The 24,839-nt window shown below is 57.1% G+C and overlaps 1 protein-coding gene across 1 annotated transcript in view; it reads left to right on the forward strand.

Annotated features, from left to right (window-relative positions):
• PTPRN2 (protein tyrosine phosphatase receptor type N2) overlaps window positions 1-15,397 on the forward strand; it is a 693,051-nt gene extending 677,654 nt beyond the window's left edge. Inside the window, exons 22-23 of the mRNA XM_032644042.1 lie at window positions 8,003-8,076; window positions 15,080-15,397. Of these exons, the coding sequence (XP_032499933.1) occupies window positions 8,003-8,076; window positions 15,080-15,151 (146 nt within the window). The 3' untranslated portion in view covers window positions 15,152-15,397. The remainder of the gene's footprint in view (window positions 1-8,002; window positions 8,077-15,079) is intronic.
• Window positions 15,398-24,839: the final 9,442 nt, after the last annotated feature.

The following is a 24,839-nucleotide window of genomic DNA, read 5'->3' on the forward strand; positions in this document are numbered from 1 at the left end:
CAGAGCCCAAGAGCTTAGGGGGCGGCACTGCAGAGGCACGGCCAGGCCGCTTGGTCCGGGGACAGGGGCGGAGCAGGTAGCTGGGTCTGTTAGGGCCGCAGCAGAAACTCCGCCAGGGAGGGGAGACAGAGGTCAGACCACGGGGACCTGGAACCACAGGCTCACTGACCCGGATCCATCTGGAGCCGCTGGGGAAGGAGAACGTGCAGCGGGTCCCGGCAGGATCGACTTGGTGCCGCTGGATTCAAGGGCTGGAGTGGGCAGGACCCCAGGGGTCTATGTGCACAGGGGTCTGCACAAAGGGCCGAGCCCGCCCCTGGCCACGACCGTGCACGTGGACGGCACTTCTACAGACAAGACTAACTGGGAGGGGCAGGCTGCACAGAGCAAGGCGCGTCGAGGGGGAAACGTCTTGTTCTTATGTCTGTGGCTGAAACATGAAGACCCAGCAGAGAAGGAATTCTACGGACCAGTCTGCCTCCAGCGTGGCTTCCAGGCGGTGACGCCTTGTCTTCAGCTCATGCAGGTTTCAGGCTGAAAAAAGTGTCCAGAACAGGGTGGGGTGGTGAGGCCTTTCCTCTACTTGGAGAAATTGTGTCCCATGAGGTGACAGGTGGATATTTCTTCCCTGGTCTGTTCATCTGGCCAGTTGGAGCTGAGACTCGTTGGGTGGGGACAGGGGTCCCGGGAGCAGTATCGCTGGGGATGTGACCCGGGCCCGGGTGACACGATAGATGAGGGACTAATAGGCGAGACACGAGACAAAATGGGACAGTTGTTCCTGGAAAACATCCTAAGCCCATCTTATCCGGGTCCTCTTGTGAACCACACTGCAGCCCGTAATCGCACACTTTGCCTCCTAAACGGTCTCTATCCTATGGATCATTCCTGGGCAGGTAAAGCTGACAGTTCTGTGCTCTCTCTGACCTGCCGATGGGCGGACAGGGGCCCCGTGGACTTCGGCACCACAGGGGGCACTCGTGGCCGGTGTGGAGCCCCCTGCATCTCATGGGTCAGATGTGCTCACATGGCTTCTCCTCCCTCCTGAGTCACCCGTGGACACGGTCCCACGTGGCCGATGAGAAGCTGGGAGACCTGGCTGGACCCCACCCGACGCCGGTCCAGGGCCGTCCCTCCCATGCACGCTTCCTTTGCCCGGAAGAGCGACAGCCAGCTTGTCACCCAGGTTTTCCTCTCTCTGGTCCCCAAACCCAGACTGGCCCCCCACCCTGTCCCCGTGAGCATCGCCACCGTCCGTCCTGCTGGCCCCTGGCAGGCCTGGCCGGCCATGTTTGGCAGGGTTGCCGCGGCTTGGAGGCCCCAAGAGTCCTTCAGCATCGCTGGCTGCCCGCCGCCCCAGAATCTCCCTACCCCGGAGACCCCAGAGGCCCAGCAAAGCTGCCCTGGCCCCTCTCAGCAGCAGCTCACGGCTCCTCCCCAGACAGTGAGTGTCCGTCCCCTCTCCTTCCTCCCCGGTGGCAGGAAGTCCCTGAGCACAGCAACCCCGGTCGCGGGGCAGCGACGACTCAAACACTGTGAAGTAGGACCCTGAGGCCTGTGCTCTGGCTGAGCGGCCGCGCTCTGTGGGTGGGCAGTGGTGTTGAGGACCACGCCTCCGTCACTTTGCATTAGTGACCCTCCCGAAAAATCCTGCCAGTCGCGTGAACTTGTGTTAGAGCGTCTGTGACAAGTGCTGACCGTCTGTGTCGTCCTTACGACCTCGCGGTGCCCGATGAGGCCTCCCCGGACCCTGCCTCTCCTTTCATGGGCGGAGACGGTGCGAGGAATCCAAGGAACGTGGTCCCCATGCTGCCATCAGCTGAGAAATTAAGTAGCCCCGTCCCCGGCCAGGCCACAGGGCCGGCTGCACCCTCAGTTTCTGAACCAGACATAGACTCGGGGGCCGAGGTGGGAGGAGGGGCACGGAGAGCCTTCGATGGGGGTTTTGTGAGTGGCTGAGAGTCCAGCTCCCCTGGAGCACTTGGCCTCGGTTCAAGGGTAACAAGGGCCCAGCCCCTCGGTGCGGCCATCAGTCCCACGAGGCCCGGCTGCCGGCCCGCCCTCCTGCCCCTGTGCTCTGATTGTATGGGGGCTCAGGAGCGCGTCTGTGGCCCCAAGTGCAAGATCCTGGGAGGCACGGGAGGACCGCCTCAGAGCCCCCCCGCTCCCCCGAGACTCCCGTGTCACTGTGGGCTCCCAGCCTCTTCCCTGCAGCCACGGACATCACCCGGATGACCCACCCCTCGTCCCCTTCGTAACTCTGACCCGTCCACTGAGGACCTGAGTGGGTCCTGGGGCTTGTGCGTCCTGCGTGGTTCCTTGTCACGTGGATGGAACCGGGAGGTAGTGAGGTCCCCGCCGTCACCTTCCCGTGCACGCGCTGTGTCCGTGACGCCTGCCTTCCCGGGGTGGGTGGTGATCTGAACGGTGTGCTCGTGGAGGCCTGTCAGGCTGCTCGTGGCCGTCACGTCCATCTCTTCTTGACCAGTTTAACGGTCACCCTTCCTGACGCCCTCTTTTTTATCCACTGTGCGCTCGCACGCACTTGGGTGCCGGGCTGTTCTCGGCGTTGATGCTGCCGGTACCTGCGCAGCATCATAGACACTCTGGCGCCTCGTTGAACATCGCGGGATGCGTCACACAATTCCGACACCTCCTGGAGCGTAAGTGATGGCAACTTTACAGGCAATACACCCAGTCCTGCTTTTGTTTACTTGTATTTTTTTAGAAAGATCTGGAGGCATCCTAGCTTCTCCTGAAAAATGATTTCGAACTTGTTTTTAAAAACATGAAAAAATACCTAGTTTGTTTGGGTTCTGAGATACTTGATTTTCAAGGGAATATGATGCCAACTTGTCTCCTTTGATCCCAGTGAAACCTTGTGAAAGGGAGATGATCATTAATCTAGAAAGCCAGCAAAAAAGTCTTCCTTTTAAATTTTGATAAATCTTCAGTCGATTCAGAGCATCCAGAAACATGAAGTAGAAACTGCTCGGCACGGAAGACCCAGGACAGTGTGTGCGTGTGCGTGTGTGCGCACCGTGGGGGAGTGTGTGGGAACGTGCCCACGTGTGTGCACAGTGGGAGGCCAGGGTCTGGAGGCAGCACCTGCACCCAGAGACACCCAGAGGCGGGAGGAGGGCTGCCCTCCGGCTGTGGTGCCCCCTGACTCGCGGCGCCTGGGGTCAAGGCTCGGTCATCCTGCTGACCCAGAGGGAGCCCCAGCTGTGACATCCAGCCCTGCCGATTGCAGGGGTGAGGCCTCGCGCTGTCCCTGCCCATCACTGCTCAGCCCTTCCTTCCCAAACGGAGCTCAGCCGAAGACCACAGACTCTCGGGACCCGGCTCGGCGCTCAGACAGCTCTGGCTTCGTCCTGGGACCTAGGCAGTGCCCCTTGCGGGCTCACGACCGTCACCGCTCTTCCTTCGCCCCTTTAGGTGTGTTTAGTGAGGAGCAGAGCTTTCCTCGGTTCTCCCAGAGGGTGGAATTGAGACAGTTTCCTCCTGCAAAATAAAGGCCTTTCTCTCTCGTGCGCTTGACGCATGATGGCTTTTTTTTTTTACAGGAAAAAAGGATACATTGCATCCCTGCGGTTTGCAAAACCTTCTGGGTAAAAGCTCTGCAACAAAATGTATTTCTGTTTATTACGTGATGTTGCCGAGGACGCTGTGGACGCAGAGGACGGGGAGAGACAGGGGCGCTTCTCGACCGTGAGCCGCGGCCACGCTGCCAAAATCCGAGAGCCCTGCGCCCCGTCCACTAGCCAGCAGTCACCAGGGGAAGTCGGAGCAAGCCTCGTAGGAGGCACCAGTGGCCCGTTTGCTTGGCTTTCTTTCGCTCTGAATTGACTCTCGCATCCTAAGAAACTGTTTTAATATTGCTAATACTCAATTCTTTTAATGTTTCTTGTTTGATGGTGAACACTTTTCTATCTAAAGCTTAAAAACCCCTGTTGTCTTAAAAGTGTATTTAACCAATAATGTGAACTTCGGAGCCAGTGCCCCCCACCCCACCGAGCACACTGGGAGGCCACAGCGGCAGCCCTTCGTGTGCGTTGGTCAGCGCTCGGGGTGGCGCCTGGCCAGTGTCTCTCAGGACCCCGCCGGCCACTCCGGCCTCGAGTCTGCAGCGCACCTGCTGGGTCACTGGTGCCGGGAGAGATGGGTCAGACTGACTCACAGTCGCCCTGTGCGGTGCTGGGCCCAAATGCACAGGCTGCCTCTGTCTATGCTGTACCTTCATGGCATCACCAGCTTAGACCGACCGCAGGATGACTTAAATAAGCACATACATTCCTCTCGTATCCAAATAGCTTCTCCGATAGAAAATGCCAGAAACCTCTCCCTGAAATCACACCCCGTCTTCTGTCCGGGTTTTATTTGCATCTGTTTTAATTAATTCCTTAACTATTCGCGTGCTTTTCGACGTGAGCACCGCACCTCACGTGTCTGTTCGCCTGGACCTTGACATGGGATCAGCAAAATGGGATTTGTAGAGAGCATTCCATTTTAAAAGCACTAGAGGGAGCTTCCTAGCTATTTGGGGGATTTAAACAAATCCTTTTACCTTCAGTAAAGCCTTTTATAAGGTGAAGAAGGACACACACCCCTCCCTCCAGCCCCGAGGCTCTGGTTTATAAACACAGACTGTGTGTCTCGTGCACCTCAGGGTCACCGGGATGCTCGGGGTCACCGAAGAGGATGCAGGGCCGTGCCTCCCCGCCCCTCATAGAAGATCCTGCACGTGTGCTCTATTAAAACTTCTCTCTGCACACACACTTCAGATAACTAACTCTCCTCAATCCTAACACGCAGGGAGACAGCAGCCATCCACGTCGGACCACTGATTCTACCTGATAAATCCGTTACTTCTCTATTTTCAGCGCTGTACGGTTTCATAAGGTTTAATTTGATTCCCTCCGCTGTTGAGCCTTGGCTTCAGGCTAAGCGTGATCTGAGACGTGGTCCCCGGGCGTTTCGCGTTCCCCAGACCCTGTCTAGGGAAAACCTAAGTAGGCCTTCTCCTTCCTCTGTCAGCAGTCGTCCGAAGGAGAGTGCAGTGGAAAGAGAGGTTTCGTCCGTAGGACCTGATCAGAGCGTCACCCGGTGGCCTACAGTCTCCCCACGGAGCTGCCTTCGGAGGGGACCTGCACGTGGCCCCAGGCAGAGCCCTGCAGAGTCGCTCCAGGGTGACGGAGGAGGGACGGGGGGTTCGGGACTTCATGCCGGTTCTCTTGTTCAGACTAGCCCTTCGGAAGAAAAGGGCTGTTGAAAGAGTCTTTCAAACCGGTTTCAAGGACTAAAGACGCTGCCCTGAGCAACCTTGAAAAGTGGGGGGTTAAGTCTGGACCCCTCAGGATTTTGTTTTTAAAGGACTAGGGTCGTCTCTGAACTGGTGAATCAACCTCTGCCCCACACCTCGTTCTCCTGGCGTCCACGGGACGGGAGGACAGAGCTGCCCAGAGATAGCACTTCTCCCAGAAGGCTCTGCTCACAGAATCCACGGGGTCACATTCACTGAGCAGCTAATACGTTCTGTGCGTCGCGCGGTCACCACGCACTGACTCGCGGGTCCCCGCGAGGCCCCTCGGTGCTCTGCTCCCGCTGGAGCTTCGCGCCCGCCCCGGACGCACGCAGGTGGCGTTTTCCGTGTCCTGCCCACAGTCGGGCCTCTTCGTGCTTGGAATTAAACAGCAGCAGCAGCAGCTCCGTGCTGCGTCCAGAGGGGCCACCCTGACCCGGCAGCTGGGTGTTTCTGGGGGGACGAGAACTCGGGTCTCGGGTGGGACACCCCCTCCCTTGCTCTCTCTCCACGTAGGACTTCACTTTCTTAAGGCAAACCTGTGGCCTGAAGAAGCCCATTTCCACGTTCCTTTGGGGAGATGAGGAAGCAGTTTCCTGGCACGGGGGCCCCTCAGGGGGCCACTGCACACGTGGCCAGGGGACCCCCCCCCGGAGCCCCTCTTTCACCCACTGTTTCAGGCTGTTCTGGGCTCACAGGTTCCCCCCCAAACAAGACTGTACATCTTGTGACCTTGTCAGCTTTCGAAAACTTCTGACACCTTCAGAGGAGCCTTCAGGCAAACAGGAGACCCTGTCTTCCGCCTGGACGAGTTTCTCGGCGGATCCCCCAGAAAGAAAGACTTCCTAGAAAGACTTTGATTTAAGAGTCAGGGGGGCTTGGGGTGTTCCCATACCCGACGGAGGGCGTTCATTGTCTGGAAGGACGGCCGGCTTAGATGTGATGAGCTCATGCCACACTGTCCCCACACCTCGAGGCACTCGGACTGGCCGCCGTGCTGGCCGAGGGGGGTCAGCCCGGATCCTGGCCTCCCGCTCTCGGCGGCTTACTGCCGGATTCCCTATACTCGTGGCGGTTTCCCTGATGCGAGCACAGCACCTGGTTGGGATGTGTTTCCTCCCAGCCGTCCCCACCTTCCCTCCAGCCGCCAGCCCCTCCCACTTCAGGCACCCTCTCCCTGAGACAGTGTGTGGTCCCCCCACCTTCCCTCCCATCCTCATCCGTGTCCCCAGCGACATCTCCCTGCCGCTCGGAAAAAGGCGCTGGCGGCTCAGCTGTCACCCACGTGGGCCTCAGGCCTCCAGGATGAACCAGGGCACTAAGGCTGCCGCGGCCTTGGACGTTTTCAGGCGCGCCTCCCAGCTCCCGGCCAAGGGCAGGGCTGTGCACACACAGGTGTGATGGAAGTGGGAGGCCAGAGCCGTCCTGGTGGCCACCAGCCCGGTCCCGCTTCCACATCTGGGTCCGATGAGCATGGCTACCTGCTCTGCGTGACCGGGACGAGCCTCAATTTCCCCTGAACAGGGAGTGGTGACAGTTCTTGCACCGTGAGACAAAATGCTGTGCATGACAGGCACCTACTGGGGGTTGGTGGGGGGTCCCGGCCGACTTCAGAGGTGCGCCCCGCCCAAGCCCCCAGCATTTGACAGGATTGCACGGCAGACGTGAGATGCTCCCCTCTGAACTGTAAGAAGCTCGCGAGCTTGGGACCCGGTCTTGTTTGTTGTCCAGCTACCAAAGGACCTAGCAAGATGCAAAAACAAGAATATACGCGGAATCCGTAAGGTTACATTTTTAAACTCAAATAGTATTATTTCTGTGGCACCCAAGTCACCTGGTGTCAGGCGGGTGCGTCCGTAGGAGGGGATCTGGGCCACACGACTAACCCGTGAGCACGTGGGGCGTCCTGACCTTTTCTTAACATTTGGAACACACTTCTAACAGGCAGGGAACTCTGCCTTTAGAAGCCAATATTTAGATGTATAAGATTAGTTCTCTGAATAAAAATCCTATGCATTAGAAATTAAAGTTTATATGCTACTTCTTATGACTCAAAACACTGTTGGGGGGATTTCCCTGGTGGTCCAGTGATTAAGACTTCGCCTTCCAATGCAGCAGGCGCGGGTTCGATCCCTGGTCAGGGAATTAAGATCCCACATGCCTCGCAGCCAAAAAACCGAAACATAAAATGGAAACAATATTGTAACAAATTCAATAAAGACTTTAAAAATGGTTCACATCAAAAATATCTTTTAAAAAAAATTCGTGGGCGTTCCCTGGTGGCCTAGTGGTTAGGATTCCGGGCTTTCACAGCTGTGGCCCGGCTTCAATCCCTGGTCGGGGAACTGAGATCCCGCAAGCCGGGCAGCACAGCCAAAAAAAATAAAAGTCTTAAAATGCCACCAAAAAAAAAAAAAAAATCAAGAAAGCCTTAGTCGCTCCTGGCGACAGCTTGCTGTGGGTATCTATATAGGCACCTGATAACATTTTTCAGCCCAGCCTTCTTGAATCAATGCTAATGAAAGCCGCCTTGCCCTGTTTTCTTGTGTGAACCCTGAAATTGCCTGCCAGCCGGGCAGCTGAGGGATGACTGTCGTTGTCATTTGGCCGCTGAGCCCTGAGGGACCCCGGCAGCAGGCGAGGGACGCAGAGCGCGGACTGTCTTGCGCCTGAACTCAGCCCAATTTGTGTTTGTTGCAGGCGCTAAAGAGATCGACATTGCCGCGACGCTGGAGCACTTGAGGGACCAGAGGCCACGCATGGTTCAGACAAAGGTACTGTCGGCCAGTCCTCGGGGCTGCCAGGGCTTTGCGGGGGTGGGTCTTTGTGTGGAGGTTTTCTCGAGAGGAGCGAGGGTCGGGCCGGCTGGCCTCCTCCCAGGCCAGGGCTGCACGGGGCAGGACGCGGGCAGCGCCTCCCTGCAGGGTCGAGGGCAGCTCCGGCAGCAGCCAGACATTTCGGCCTGAGCGGATGCAGTCGGATCTCAGGCCCTGGGAACTCTCCGTGTGCCAGATTTGGGGACGGAGGGAGAACATTGCAGTTTTATAGTCAGAGGTCAGTGATAAACGCCGGCACCCCTGCATGGAATGTTCTGTGTTTGTGCAACATTCTGCCCACCTCCCGTATTTCCGGCTCCAAGCTGCAGCTCTGCCGGGCGGCCATCAGGACAGTGGTCACCAGAACGTCCCCAGGTGCTGCCGGGTCCCTGAGCACCCTGAGTAGCTCGTGTGCATACTTAAAAAGGCCAAGTCCGCAGCAAGAGGAGCAAAGACAAAAGATTCCTGGTCGGCCTCGGGTCAGCCAGAGCTAGAGAAGCAGGTCACTGGGGTGACCCATTCTCTCAGCATTCCAGACATATCTGTGTCCAGCCACAAACACCCCCACACAGCCTGCAGCCATAAAATACAGAATCTTCTTCCCAGTGCGGAGTCCTGACCCTCCGATGCCGTTAGCGCCTCCACCAAAGGCCACAAATCGTGAAAGATGCCCTTGCAAAATCGCTGCTCTGTGCTCGAGGAGACTTTAGGTTATCGTAAGCTCGCCTGTGAAATCAAGCCGGGTTGTGCTTTGGTGCCTGGTGGTGACGATTCTGGGGCCCCAGTCGTCCTGCCTCGGGGTCTCGCTGTCCCCCACAAAGGGCAAGCAGTTCCTACGCTGTCCCTCCCTCGCTGTCGCTATGTGAAATCAAGCAGGGCGGTGCAGTGTCTGAGCCTGAGGGAGAGAGAGCAGTGTAAATGCCGCCCACTCCGTTGAGGAGGGAGAAGCCGGGAGCCTGGTAAGTCCAGCGAGCACACTGTGACCTTGGAGATCATCGCAAGGGCCCTTTGGCTGGTTCCGCGTTGTCGGAGCCCCAAGCACTGAGGCAAAACCAAAACCAGCTTAATTCTCTTGTAGAATCAGAAACCTCTTCTGAGCAGGACCAGAGGAAGCATTCAGTGGTCAGGACTCTGCCCAGCCCTAGCGGGCGATCGCAGCTGCCCTGATCTCTTCCCGCATCTGGGCTGGGGCGGGGGGGGGGAGCGGCTTGATGGCACCCGCACCGACGGCCCCTCTGTCCCTCCGCTTTATTCCGGGCCCTAGAACCTGCAGCATTGTCACCAGACCCTTCTGTGGAATCTTATGTGAAAGTCACCGCACACTTCATGTTTTCTTAGATTTTTTGAAATCTGAAATTATTTCAGACCTGCAAACACTTGCAGAAAACATACAAGTAATTCCCGTGTGCCCTTCACCAGCTTCCCACGGTTACGCTTCGTAACCACAGGGGGCAGGCGAGGCCAGGAAGCTGGCCCTGATTCGATGCCACTGACTCACGTACGGACCGCGTCAAACCTCCCAGGGACCTTTCTCTGCAGCAGGGTCCCTTCCAGGAGCGGCCACACGGTGCGTTCACTGGTCACGTCCCCCTCGCCTCCTCTGGTGGGCAGCACCGTGGCCTTGAGGACCGGCCAGGTCTGGTTGTGCTTCTTGGACTGTCTCTGGCTGGGGTGTGTCCGGTGCTCCCGTGATGGGGTCCGGGTGTGCGTCTTGACAGGAGCGTACCGGAGAAGGTGTGTGAGCTCGGCCCCCGGGCTCAGGGCGCGGCCGCCAGCATTCCCCACTGGTCACTCTTTCTCCGTTGGCAGTGGTGGCGTCCCGGGGAGAACTGGACCCTGCTCACACCTGTTTGTTTGTGGTTCAGCTTTACCACAACACAGCGCCCCGTAGCCCACGGGTTTAGCGCCCGTGGGACTGACCGTGCTGGGGGTAGTGGCCTGGTCATCCAGAAATGCGGGGTTGGTTCACTGTCCTGGACGGTCTGGGCCCTACATGGCCACCGGCAGCTGCAAACTTCACACGTCCCGGAACCGGGGCTGGGGCAGCAGGGGCGACTTACAGCCAGGAATGAAGAGCCGATTCTGCCTCTGGTCAAATCTGCCTTCCCTGTCACACCGTTGACTGCTGTGTGAATAATACTCAGGACCCTAAATCAAACCCGTCGCTTCCCTCCTTGCAGCGGGGCCCCTCCCAGGCAGGCCCGTCCGCCCCGTCCGCCCCGCAAGGCCCATCTCCCGTGTCCCCTGCATCGGCAGGCGGACTCTCAACCACTGCGCCACAAGGATCCTCAAAACACACGGACTCTGGGATGGATCTAGGCAAAGTTATTGAGAAGACGGATCTTCTCCCTAAAACAGAAAAGAAAATTTCCTAATACATTACAAACCCCATTCAGCCCTCCGTGGTCTGCAGCCCGTTGGCCAGAACGAGCCCAGAGGGGTGGTCTTCCAGCCCTGCCTGGAGGAAGGGGCACTGCCCTGTGTTAGCATCACGTACCTTATAGTCACTAACATCCTGATTTCTTTAAGTGACGAAGGGACACTAGTGGCCAGAGGATTTTGCCCCCACATTCTGGTGATCCCAGACGGCAGAGGCTGGCAAGCTGTGACCTCCTGTGTGGATGGACTGCCCCGGACACCCGCCCTTTTCCTGGGCTGCCTGTGAGCTCTCCGAGGCTGCCGTGCAGAGCAGAAATTCAGCTCCTGGAATCTCAGGGATAACGCATAGTAAACACACAGGCGCTCCCGTTCTTTCTTCATCGATGGCTGCTCTGCCCAACATCTCACTCCATGAAACTGAGCTTTCCCTAAAGTTCAATTTAACAAAAACGTAGGAAGTTTCCTCGGACAAAACAGTGCCGTAAATCTGAATGCTGTTTCCCACGAGCCACGAGGAGGTCATCCACGGTCTGTTCATTTGAACCCATTTAGTCAAATCGCATCGTGTGAGCCGAATACAGTCAGAACAGTTAATAAGCTCTGCGCTCGTTGAGGCTGGGGCCTGGGGCAGCCACGGAGCCCCGACGCCTAGCCGGGCACAGAACTTCATTAGGTTGTAAAAAGTCACAGAGAGCTGTGTTTCCACCCGGAAGCAAGCTCTCAGTCAAAGCAACCACGGATGCCTGGTGGACGGCTGTGCCCCCTCAGACACTCAGAGGACAGACCCAGCCCTGCGGGGTGGAGGCGGCACAAGGGCAAGAGGACATCCAGGCAGAGGTGGCACGTGGGTGCGTGACGTCCACACGACCCCGTCACTGTACGTCCATGACAGGCCCAGCAAAACGCTCATGTTTAGGAAGAGAGGTGAAATCAGGGGCTGCAATTAAAATAACACACTTCAGAAGATGAGTGAAGCTGTCGTCCGTGTGTGTCTTGTAAACAGACTCCTTCCTTCCCCTTCAGTGCATCTCCTGAAAGAAACGTGCCCTTTTAATCAAAGGCCTTGACGCTTGCTTTTGCATCATAAAACTTCCTCTTACAGTTGTCACTTAGAAATAAAAGCCATTCGACTTGTGTGTTCCATCACATCCAAGTAATGATGTCACGTTTGCCCCCTTGGGATACACACAGGTGCGTCCACGTGGTCTCCGTGCACTGCCTCCCCCCCACCCGCCTGTCCCCTTTCTGCACTTTGACCTCACCCCCTGTGTTTCCCACTGCTCGGGTCCGCCCCTGACACCCCGACTCGCCTTCCTGGAGGCGTGTTTACGCCTCCCGGTTTCTGTGTGTCTCTCTCTCTGTCTCTGTCTTTCTGTCTCTCCCTCTGTCTCTGTCTGTCTCTGTCTCTCCCTCTGTCTCTGTCTGTCTCTCTTTCTCTGTCTCTTCTCCTTTTTCTTTTTTTTTTTTGCAAGTATGCGGGCCTGTCACTGCTGTGGCCTCTCCCGTTGCGGAGCACAGGCTCCGGACGCGCAGGCTCAGCGGCCACGGCTCACGGGCCCAGCCGCTCCGCGGCACGTGGGATCCTCCCGGACCGGGGCACGAACCCGTGTCCCCTGCATCGGCAGGCGGACTCTCAACCACTGTGCCACCAGGGAAGCCCTCTGTCTCTCTGTCTCTGTCTCTGTCTCTTCGTCCCTCTCTGTACTTCTGTCTCTCTGTCTCCCACCCTCCCCGTGCACACACATGTACACACATGCACACGGCACGCGGGTCCTGTGCCCCATCTCTGTCTCTGGTGTCCGAGGTCAGGGGTGGAGCTGGGAGAGGGCATTCCGTCCTGACCCCTTTTAGGTCCACACTGCCCAGTCCTGTGTGGACGCAGGGCTCGGACGTCCTGCCTCGGCGGCTCCTCACGCGGAGGGGCAGGGACCCTGGGAGAGACAGCGGACCGTGTCCCGCGAGTCTCCTGTGTTTAGCACATCTTCCTGCTTACAGTATCCCAGCCCTCTCTCCGATTTCCTATCCTTGCAAACGCAGTCAGCTCAGATGTGTTACAGCCAGGACGCCCCGAGTCCTCCCTGCTCAGATGGCTCTTGTCCTAAGCTTGAGTCCAGGCCAAAACGCTCACCTTGTCATTTAAAGAATTGTATTCATTAAGTACAGCTTCTGCCTTTATGTTAACAGTTTTCTTAAAGTAAATTGCTATCTTAAAAGGACTTCAAACGCTAGGTTCTTCCCGATTTCTGGCATCCCCACCCAGGTATCTCAGCTAAGGCGACGCTGCTCAAAATGTGGGCCACACACAGTCCCCCCCTGTGACGGGGGAGCAGCTGGGGGGGCAGCTGGCGCCGGAGCCTTCCAGGATGAAGGGCCGGGCGCTGACAGCCCCTCTCACCACGGTCCAGCCCCGAGGGCCCAGCCTTCCGGGCTTTGCCGTCAGAGCCCTCTCGGCAGCTGAGCGGGGACCATCGCGTGGAACCCGCGGACCTTCGTCCCCTCCACCCCGCGGTCTCCCCAGCAGCGGCTTAAACTGCACCTGCTTCGTCCCACAGCCCGGTCCTCTGTGTGGTCCTGTGAACGGAGAGTGTTTAAATGATTACGGTCAAGACACAGGGGCAGGTCTGCCTCCGCCTTTGTCACTTCACGTGGTAGCAGAAATGCTGGCTTTCTTATTAGACACTTTTCTATAAAATAATTTACTTCTCTTTGGCATTGGGTGTTTTCCGGTGTCTTCCTATATAAGCAAGGCCACAGTGCGTATCTCTTGCTTGTCCATTTCTCCCTTTGAAGACAAGCTCTAGGGTGGATTCCCGTATAAACACGCGTGGGAAATGTACAGTGAGATTCCCAAAGAGCCCCCTTCATGTTCTCACATTTTTGAGTCATCACGGACCTTGGTCTGCCCGTCGGCAAGTCACCGTTTGGGAGGAGGCGTCTGATGGGGTTGCTCCCGTGTCTTGGACCAAGTCCTGCATGTGACACACCCTGCTGGGCTGACCGCTGGCTCAAGAGACGGCGGCGTGGGGCGGCTTCCCCAGGGCACGTCGGTCCTGGTGGCAGCAGGCCTGAGCACCAGGCCTCGAGGGGAGGAGAGGGCCCGTCTGTGCGGGAACACGGTGCTGGGGTGTGCTGGGCCCACGTGGGCGCGCCTCCTGCTGCACCAGCCCCGAGGGGGTCCCTGCACACGGGCCGGGAGGCTCTTCCGCGGGAGGATCCTCCGTGTCCGTGGGAGGCTCGTGGCCGCCAGCAGAGGCTCCGAGTTAGAACCCGGCAGATCATCCCTTCAGTGTCAGGCCAGAGGAACACTGGTGAGAAACTGGCCTTTGTCCCAAAGTGAGCGTTAAATTTGGTTGACTCTCTGCTGTTTTATCTTTTTAGCTAGTTTATTTATTTACTATCAATTTTTTAATTGCTATACAATTTTCAAGGTTACTTTCCACCTACAGCTGTGACAGAGGGCTGGCTTTGTTCCCTGTGTTGTGTGGTCCATTCTTGAGCCTCTTCCACCCCGCAGATGCAGCTGCCACGCCCCCACCCTTGTGTCACCCCTCCCCTCCCCTCCCGCTGGAATCCACAAGTTTGTTCTCTACATACGTGAGTCTGCTGTTTTAATTGGAGCTAGTTTCTACGTTTCTATTACGTACTGGCCATTCAAAGTGGAAACTGATCATTCTTTTGGGCTTTGGACTCAAGTCTGTTTATGACTGGAATTATCAAGTGTAGGGCTTTCCTTCATCAAAAATCCTTAGCTAGGTGATCATTTGCATAGTTTATTATTTTTGTGACTTCTTTGGTGTAGTGGGAAGTGCTTGATAACACTACTTTTGAGTGTTTCATGCAGCGTTCGGGAGAGGTGGTGGAGCCGGGAGCCCGGGGAGCCCTGCGGGAGACGTGGGCTCATCCACTGTCTGCCGAGCCCTGGTCTCTGGAGGAGCGGACGGTCCCGGCACCCTGGACTCGCCCCTCGTTTCTACCCAACAGTCCTGGCAGGTTTCAGCTGCACGAGAGGCGTGTCCCGTCCGTGGTGCGCTGGCGTCCGTGAGCACATGGGCGCGCATGTCTTAAGTTGGGACGGTTGAGGGTGACGTGAGGGTTCCTAGCAAACGGAGCGGAAGCGGGTTGAGCTGGGTGATGGGCGGATTTCCAGAGCAGCGAAAGCACCACACTTTACACCCTGAGGCCAGGGAACCCCGAGGGGTCGTGATTGTGACCGTTTTCGTGGCGAGTCTAGGAAGGACCGGCAGCTGCATCCAGCCCCACCCATCGGGGGTTCCGCGCGTTGGGCGCTGCCGTCAGAAGGAGCCTGGCGGGGCGCGTGGAGCCTCAGGCAGCCGTTGTCCCGCTCACGTGTCTACTGGCAGCTTCTTGCAGCCATAAACAATGAGACTTTCCCACACGAGAAGTGTGGCTCGCCGGCATTGGGTCTTATCCTGCAAACCAGTGCCCTGTTCTCCTTTCCACGGAAATCTGCGACCTTTCCCTTTTTCTCCTAAACAGTTTCTTTCTGCAGAGTAACACACGGGAGCCCAAGGCTGGCGTAGAAGGGACCCCCGCTCACATCTCCTTCCTTCTGTCCCTCCAGGAGCAGTTCGAGTTTGCGCTGACGGCCGTGGCCGAGGAGGTGAACGCCATCCTCAAAGCCTTTCCCCAGTGAGTGCGTTTCCCGAGGCCCCGGGGAAAGCCGTCTGCAGTCACGGGGCAACTTAACCACGTCTCCCAGTGCAGCTGCCTCGTATTCGGGTCCTTAAGACTCTGTAGTCAGTGCAGTTTAGCAGTTAAAATGTGTATTTTTGTTCAACCAAACAATAATAAAGAGAGATCTGTGGGAAGATGCAATTACTGGGGGCAATCAGTTCACCTATTTTCACTTTCTTGAAAAAAAAATTTATTTTTCCTTAAAGCACCCATCCACATTCTTAACCGCAATCATGTCGTACTGATGGCGCAGTCAGCGTGGTCCCCGGAATAGAGTTGGCTCGTGACCTGTCACTTCCTGAAGGAGTGTCAGCTGTGCAGGGCGGGGCCCAGAGAGGCCGATGAGGCACCGAATGGAGGCCACCGGCAGTAAGAAACTCAGTCGGCGTTTGTCTTGCCAACAGTTTATCACTGGAGACACCCGCAGCTTATTGAGGAGTTAGGTGGACAGGATGGTGACATTCTGCAGCCTTGGGGCAGATAATAAGAAAGTCGTCCCAGCTCTTCGTTTGATCCCGGCCGCTCAACAGCCTCCCCGCCCAGCACTGTCGACAGCCCCTCCCGACCCTCCACCCCCGAGGATGGGCAGGGCCGCTGGGGGCAAACACTTTCCCACCCAGAGTGCCTGCTTCCAGGCCAGCCACCGCAGGGACGCCTCACCTGGGCAAGGTAGGGGGCGAGCCCCAAACTCCAGACACGGTTATGAACTACAAATAGGGATTTACACAGACGCAGCTAAACGCTTCCCTGCAGGGCGACCAAAATCAGAGGGGGTGCGGGGCAAAGCTGGGCACTCGGCCAGCTCCCGGCAGGCACCCATGGTCCCCTTTCTGGGAAGGCTCGGGCCCTGCTGGCATCCAGAGAAGACCAGGGGTGCTTTCACCGTGGGAGGAACGCAGGGAGACCCGCATTTTTTTTTGCTTTTTACCTATGTGGGATCATAGCAGCTGGGGAAGAGGGATGGCCCGGGCTCCCCCCAGGGCTCAGACTGTTCATCTCTTTGCCTGCCCCCTTGTCTGATGTCACGGAGACACACACATCTAGCAACGATCTGGATTTGCCAAAATACCACTTGAGCGCCAAATGTACCACCCCCGCCCCGAAACAGAGAATGCACTTCCTTAAACTGAAGACGCGTAAACATCTGGGAAGGTGTGCAGGCGGCTCTGGGTGTCGCTGGCCTCGTTTTAGGGAACAAGACGCTCCCCGGTCACCCTGGTACCTCTGCTTCCCGTGCTGCCCACCGTTCTTTCCATCTTAAATAGGTGTTACATCTCAGAAGACAGGAGGATAGGGAAAGCAGCCGGCTGAATGGGGAGAAAAATGCCAAAATGTTGTTTGTGTCTTTAAATGGTGTTGTCATGTATATCTGCTTTAACATCTATAATTTCTTTCCCAACGTTGTTTCTCTCTATCTGGAATCTAAATAATTAATAGAAACTAGTTTATCTGAATATAGGAAGCATATACCTACTTGTAATTTCTAACTTCTTATGTTCCTTCAGTGTGAGATATATAAATATATTTAATTGTGTCTGATTAAACTTCTGATTTCACATTTGAATGGTCATTATTTGGGATGAGAGAGCAGTTTTTTCCCATCCGTCCTGTTTCCTGAAGGTGCGGGCGTTTGGATTCCTGTAACAACGTGTGTGTATCCCTTAGAGCTCTATACTGAGTTGCTATTTTATTGGCATAGCTGGGTGTGTACAGGGGGGTGTCGAGTGTCGCTGAGATTTTATTCATTAAAAAGTGACTTTTAAAAAGAAGTGATTAAACAGGGGACTTCCCTGGCCGTCCAGTGGTTAAGCCTCCGCACTTCCACTGCAGGGGGTGCGGATTTGATCCTTGGTCGGGGAACTAAGATCCCGCATGCCGCATGGCGCGGCCAAAAAAATAAAAAATAAAATGAAAAGTGTTTTTAAAAAAGTGATTAAAGAATCTCAGTCAAAAGATGGGGAGGGGTCTGTGCTCTGTGTGTCCCTGTCCCCTCTTTAGTGCGTGTCTGTCCAGGGAGTGTCGGGGAGCGGTGGTGGCCCCTTCTTTGCTGCCTGCAGAGGAGAGGGGGCCCTCCGCCACTTCACAGAGACACGGGCCGTCCCAGGAGCCTCAAAACCAGAGAACACGCTGGGAGCAGTCAAACCCTGGCCGCGGAGGGACAGCGCTGCTGGGTGTGACCTGGCGGCTTCCCTCTTGTCCTGTGCTGGTCTGTCTCGGCTGGCGGTAGCAAGACACGTGGCCTGTGGTGTCCGACTAAATGCTGGTGTTTGTATCTCAAGAAATCAGACCCCCAATCTCAACCGATGGGCGTCCACTTACACTCTGTTAGCTCGGCCCCACCGGCATCTCCTTGCCTGAGTTTGCTTCCTGTTAAAATCCTGCCGAGGCATCCAGGAAGCTTCTGCTTTCCGTGTGTTGGAAAGTTGCTGTCACCGTTTCACACAAGCGCGCATAGCGATGGGTGACACTTCTCGTGATAAACACATGTCAGAATCTGCATGTGACGTAGAGATGCCCCTCCAGCCAGGAATGTCGAGGGATGCTGGGCAAAATGGACCTTGCAAACGTTGTGCGTGGGCAGCTCTAAAGACAGGGGGGATATGGAAGGATCTGTGTGGGCAGCATGATCGCTGCTGAACCCGAGGGGGCAGAGGCCCTGGTCCACGCGGTCCACCTGGGGTCAGCGCAGGGGGTGCTGGGAATGCATGCCGCCGGCACCAATAAAAACACACACAGCCTTCCCTGTTGTGGGCGCCACGGAGCTAACGGATCCTCACGGGAGGCCGGCTTCGGTTCTGTGGGATTCCTGCGTCCGTGGCCGACCCGTGGTTCCAGCTTGAACACGGGTTGTTTTCACCTTAACAGGTGGTGTGGTCAGAACTCCCCTGCTCACCAGTGGCGCCAGCGACCTCTTTGCGGAGCTGGATCTTGGTTTCGGGGCCCAGAGGAATGTGTCCTCTGTTTTCGTGTGCTGTTCAGATGTGACCCTTGCAGACACCACTCGCGTGTAAGTCTAATCGCATTAGCGGTGTCTCTTCTCCAGCCCTTACTTCAAGTCTAGACGATCAGCCGGACAAACGTAAAGCATTGACTTGTCATATTTGCTCATTTCTGTGATGTAAACACACCGTGAGTGATTTTAATGTGGACTCCCTAGATGAAAAGGATTACACGAGAAGACAGCTACTAGAGTCGTGAGAGTGAAATGTAGTTCACACAATTAGGAAGCGATAAGTTTTGAGTATTCCTTACCTGCGTATTAATCTAGTTTGTCAGTTAATATGATTGAATTTTAATAGTGGCTATATTTAACAACCAGCTCATAAAACTCCTAAAAAGTTAACAGTCTGGTCCTGCAAGTGCACACAGGCTGGCTGTGATCTGCCCCTGCCTCAGAGCCACAGGAGGGAGGGAGGAGTTTGAAGAAGGGCCGGCCCCGCTGTCCAGCCAGAAGAAGACAGGCGCCGTCTGCGGGGCTAGGGCTGGTTCCCCACGTCCACGGGGCACAGGGAGTCCTCGCTGAAAAGCGGGGTGAAAATCTGATCCGACCCCAACAAAACTGTGAGCTCCCACCCTCAGTGGAGGCAAAACCATTTGGATGGACCATGTGCAACCCCCAGAGGAGATGCCCGCATGACAGTCAGCTCTTGATAAAACGTCGCAAAGCACAGGAGGAAATGCAGCGCAGTCGGCGAGGGTCACTGCTGTGAAGAACCACGGTAACACGACAAGGGGAGGTGGTGATGGGTTTAAGCAAAACGGAGTCATAGGAACAGAGCAGACAAGTGGTTGCCCGAGGGGAAGAAAGCAATGGGTGCGGGAGATTAGGAGGGACAAGCTTCCAGTTACAAAGTAAATGGGTCACAGGGCTGAAATGTACAGCGCGGGGAATGCGGTCGGTAACTAGGTAACGTCATCGTATGGTGACACGTGGTAACTAGACATCCGTGGTGATCATTTTGAAGTACAGAAATGTCAAATCACTCTGTTGTGTAACAGGAGCTTACAGAGCGTTGAAGGTCAGTTATACTCCCCAAACCGAAAGACTCGTAGAAAAAGAGAGCAGATTTGTGGGAACCAGGGGGGGGAGGTGGGAGGGAGGGAAGCTGGATGAAGGCCGTCAGAAGGTACAAACTTCCAGTCATAAGGTAACTGAGTCCTAGGGGTGTGATGTACGACACGAGAAGCAGAGCTAACGCCGCTGTGTGCCGTGGAGGAGAATTGTTAAGGGGGTGAGTCCTGACACTTCTCATCACAAGGAAAAAGATAGTCTATTTCTTTTATTTTGCGTCTACCTGAGATGAGGGCTGTTCACTGAATTACTGCGGTCGTCGTCGCGGGATGGATGTGAGTCGGACCGTGAGCTGCACACCTTAACGCTTACACCATGCTGTTTGTAAATTATATCTCAATAAAACGGGAAAGGAAAAGTAAAAGAACCCAACCAAACTTTCAGAGGCGAAACCCAAGGGGAGCAGTTATTTGGAAACGAGGGAGAGCTCGCTCTCGAGACACAGGCTGTCCGGGTGAAACGGAGGGTCGGGAGCACCTGAAGCCGGAACGGTGGACCGGAAGGCGGAGCTGGACACGCGAGGTGAGAAGGTGCAGGAGAGGCTTGGACACGGCGCGACCTGAACGTGGGGCCGGGGGTCTGAGGAGCGGCCGGTCTCCTCGGCGGGCAGGGCGCCCGTTCCGCTTCCTGGCGCTTCCGTCCCAGGCCCGGCTCAGCCAGGACAGCTGGGACCTCGGCACCCATCCCGACAGGAGCTCCTGATCAGAGCCCGCAGCGGGCACCTGTTTGAAGTTTTATTCTCGAGATGAGACTTCCTTCTCAAGTGGCACCAGAGACCCGGACTGTGCATCTCCCAGCCACAAGGAGGGCTTTCCTCCCCGACAATACTGACACTTGTGTGCACCAAGTGTATACCCCGCTCAGGGGGGCGCGGGTACAGCGGGAGCTACCGTCCCTGGTCTTCAAGACCAGCTAGAAACGCGGGGGCTCGGGAGGCTACAGAGCAGCCTGTGAGGCCTCCTGGACCCGAGTCCTCACCAGGTGCCAGTGAGGAGGGACAGGCAGGGGACAGTCACACCGCTTCACAGGGGGCGGGGCCCAGTGGCTCTCAGAGCGAACGTGGACGGCACAGGCTCTGAATTCGTCCCGACCCTCGGCCACTCCCCCGGGGTGTCTCTCTGGGCACAGAGCATGTCCTGGGGTGGGGAGGTCTGACCATTCACCTTTGCACACCACGGGACTTAACCGTCAAGCGAGTTAGGGATGCGTTCCTATGAAATTGTTGCTTGAGACTAAGGTAAATTTTACAGGCGGTTAGATGCGATCTTACAAAGAGAAAACAAAAGCTCTACGTGTTGCAGTTCTATCAGCTAGGCACGTCACGGCGTGCTCAGTGCGTCTCTCCACAGTTACACCGTGAGTCTGTGTCGGGGCCGGAGTGGGTTCCCTGGAATTCCTGGCGAATGCACACGTGGGCTCACCTCCGCGCACCAGCTGGCATATCAAGCCTTGTTAAAAATGCCTCGCTCTCCTGGGAGTTCTGAGCCCTCGTGTGGGGACATGGCGGTCCCTGGGGCAGCCCACAGCCTGACTCTATGAGTCTGGGCCTGTCCTTATCACACTCTGCTCTCAGCCTCCAGCCCCACCCACACCCACACTAACTGCATCATTTCTGCACCGCAGCCTGCCCTCAGGCGGGCACGGTAGGCACTCGAACAAATTCTCCGTCCTCTCCTGAGCCCCCCACCACCAGGTCACAGGGAGCCAGCACTGCCCTCTCCTCCCACACTGAGTCCATTTGCCACCTCGGCCTTGTACCGGCTGAGGTCCCACGGCCGGGGTTCAGGGCCCACGCCCGTGTCCACCCCGTGTCCACCCCCATGTCCACTCCCATGTCCACTCCCGTGTCCACCCCGTGTCCACGCCCATGTCCACCCCCGTGTCCACCCCCATGTCCACTCCCGTGTCCACCCCCGTGTCCACCCCGTGTCCTCCCGCGCCGTCTCCATGGCTGGGAGCAGCGTCTCCGCTGCAGGGTCCGAAGTGAACTCTGCGGGTGACAACCTTCCCCCCAGACCTCGGCCACAGGCTGGCGCACCGTCGAGCGTGGCCTCCAGGCGCCGGGCCGGGCCCTGCCATGTGAGTCGATGCTGTCCATCTGCTTTACTGGGTGGTGTAACGCGATAGGATCCGTCTAAGAAGCTTTGTTTTTCTTACAAAATTAACGTCATACTTTTAAAAAGCCGTTTTGCTCCCTCTGTGCTCCCAGCCACCTCCCCCTCTCGCTCTTGCTTTAAAATGCGATTGAGAAACCACCGCATGCGTCCCCAGGGGAAAATGACAGCAACATTATATGTAATGTGTGTGTGCTTTCTTAATCAAGTAGAGCGCTAATAAAAAACCTTCATAATTAGTGGAATAGGCGTTAATTCAAAGATGTTTACTGGGATAGAAAATGAGAATTTGATGACACTTTTGTTCCTAAACCACGGCTGGTTTCCATTTTATTCGGGATACTTGTTTCGAGACTGTTCTTCGCCGTTTAGGTCGCTCTGTTAGACCAGATGGCGTGTGTCGTTCGTCCTCGTAGCTGAACGTGGTGGATGGATACTGTGGCCGTTTCTGGATGGTGCTCTCGAGAGGCCAGGACCGCGCCCTCCCCTCCCATGGGGCCGTGACCGTCTGTCGCCGGGGACGGGCCAGGCCGCGGTGGAGACTCGGTCCCGGGGCAGGAAGGGGACGCGGTGAGGGCCACCCGCAGGCACAGTCCCCTCTCATCCGGAACCTGAGCGGCACGGAAACTTCCAGAGTCCGCCCTGCACGGTCTCAGGGGACGCCGAGGGCTGGCGGGTTTGCCTCTGGCTCTGAGAGAAGCCTGGCCTCCAGGGAGGCCACCAGGCAGGAGGAGGCCGGTTCTCAGGGGAGAGAGACAGGATGGAGACACCTGGTGGAGCAGCTGCCTCTCTCTGCCTGAACTTCGCTTTCACGCCTGCGGGGCTCACCTTCCCTCGGCTCGCCTCTGCTGGGGGACGTCTTTGTGCTCAGTCCTCTGTCTGTCTCTGTCTGTCTGTCTCTCTCGTCTCCCTCCTGGGGCATCCATGTTGAAGGAGTAACTTACACACAAGTCTTGGGGTTTGGAATGGCACAGCTTCTAACTCAAAACCATCTTTTTTGAACCTTTCCTCCCATCTCTATTTTATTTCCTGACATAATTATAATTACAATATAGTGATAACTTGTTTAATTTATCAGGTCACTGGAAATAGCTTCTCCCGTCCACAGATGCAGTTTTGTCAAACCCCGCGTCCATCAGACCGACTTTTTAATAAGCCTGGTGGCCCGATACTTGGGGCTCTTTCTTTTCACCAGGAGCTGAACCACGCACGTCTGCTAATGTGGGAGCAGCTGAAGGGCGAAGCTGCAGCCTCTTTTGTCCTCATCCCCGGCCCCTTTCCGCAGCCTGGGCCCTTCGTTTGTCCCCACGCTGAGACAGAAGGGGGGAATCGTCACCTCCTCACCGGGAGGACAGGGGCTTGGCCACGTCTCCAGCCCGGCCCCGCGCAGGCAGGCCCACCTTCACCCACCTCGGCCGCACGAGGTCAGCTTCCTCCTGGGCCGCCTGGACGCCCCCTGCCACCACCTGCCCCCCTTGAGGGGCTCCCCCTTCCGCTTCTCAGCTGCCCAGACTGTTTCCTCCTCGGGCCTCTGAGGGCCTTACACATCCTCTTTTTCTTTTCCTTTTCACGGATATCAGAAAATCGATCCATGAGCAGTTGGACTGGCCGGTCCCCACAGAGGAGAACCCGCAGCCATCCCTGAGCAGGGAGGGCCCTGGGGGCCTTTCCCTGCGGACTAGGGCCTCCCCAGGCCTCCCCAGCGTCCTGCAGGCAGAAGGCGCCCCTGCGGTGTCCGCCGTGTGCCAGGCCGCAAGCAGGGGCGGCCGGGGGCCTGTAGCCAGGCAGCCGTGTGGCAGGCGTGAGGTCACCCCACTGCTTGCCCAAGACGACAGCCGATGCCCTGTTTAATAGCGTTTGATAACTGTGTTTTGTAAGTTCAGATGTGTATTGTTTATTATCAGAAAACTTTATCACTGAGAAACAAGGAAATTTTTGAGGAGAAACGAGGCTGTTTTGGTCACAACTCCCAAATCCTGAAATCAGGATTCATGGACAATTCCCCACAGTCTCACAGCAAACGGGACCCAGTGGAAGGCTTGCGGGCCCTGAGCCCTCCAGGTCCAGGGGCTCCGTGTCCGGGAGGCCCAGGCTGGCTCTGCAGGGCTGGGGAACACCCCGACGGGGGCTGCCCAAGGGGCTGCGAGACCCCCGATCAGAAGCTGACCTCACTGGAGACCTCCCTGCCGGGGATGGGGGAACGCGGGGGAGGACGGGGCGCACACGTGCGTGCACGTGTGTCAGTGTGAGCAGGTGGGGAAGCAGCAGGGGAGGCCGGGTGGAGAGGCCCAGTAAAGGGGCCCTGGGGGCAGCAGCAGGGAGGGTCGGGGGGGCACCAGGGAAAGCCGGGGCCCAGCAGAGAGTGCAATATCCTCGCAGAGCGGAGCGGGTAGGCGAGGGAGGAGGTGGGATTGGCCCCCGGGGCCCCTGTGCTGGAGGCTGACGAGGCCTCTGCTGTGGTCAAGCTGCTTAGCAACGTGGACGACTCTCGGGCACCAGGGCAGCTGGTGTGCTGCGTGCAGCCCGTGGGCCAGGGCTGGGTTTCAGCCCCAGTCTGTCCCCTCAGCCAAGGGCCCTTGTGCAGTGTACAACATGCACAACTGCACTCGGGTGGCAGGAAGCAATGTTGCCTGGCCTGCCACACACGAGGCTGACCAGCAGCTGGACGTGCACGGAGGTGGCCGAGAGCTGACGGCACAGAGAACCCCCCGCCGGCGGTCCAGGCTTGGGACACGGGAGCCCTGTCCAGCTGCGAGGGTCATGGGGAAGCCGAGGGGCAGATTCCAGGGCCCAGCGTACTGAGTTGGGGCCTGAGGGAGGAGCTGGGCATCTAGGGTTTGTTAACAAGTGCCGCGGGAGCGTCAGGGTCCAATGTCTGGAGAAACATTCAGCCTCGGGCTTGGTGGGAACACGGGCACAGAGAGCGCGTGAGCGACCAGGGGCGCACAGCCTGGGCCACGTTCGCCACCCCGTCATCCCTTCCCTGACCCCTCCACGTGTCAGTCTGCAGACTGCCCCAAGTTCTATTTTGGAACAAGATAAAAGACTGAAATAACACTTCGAGACAACGCCCATCACACAGAGAACTCGTGCTCCAGAGGCCACCTCACACACCCCGCCCCGCCAGGTCTGCTGACCGTCTGCAAGTGACTCCTTTACCAGGCGCCAACCCCACATCCCAGTCCTGTCCCGAAACCCAGAAGGGCTGAGAAGCAGATGGTAAATTCAGACAGACACGGATTTTGGTCCTTGTTCCGCGATCCTCAGGGACCAACCCCTCCCACACGCTCTCGTGCACCTGAAATGCCCCGTAAAGTCCCTGGAGCCCGGACCTGCGCCCTGACAGCCTCGGTGCTGTCCAGCTGCCGTCCAGACCTTACGAGGCCACAGCCAGACTCCCGGTGGCCCCCTCGGTCCTCCCGTGTCCATGGCGGCAGCTGCAACATGCAGATGCCCAAGCG

This window comes from Phocoena sinus, chromosome 9 (genome assembly GCF_008692025.1).
Source record: "Phocoena sinus isolate mPhoSin1 chromosome 9, mPhoSin1.pri, whole genome shotgun sequence".
NCBI classification, from domain to species: domain Eukaryota; kingdom Metazoa; phylum Chordata; class Mammalia; order Artiodactyla; family Phocoenidae; genus Phocoena; species Phocoena sinus.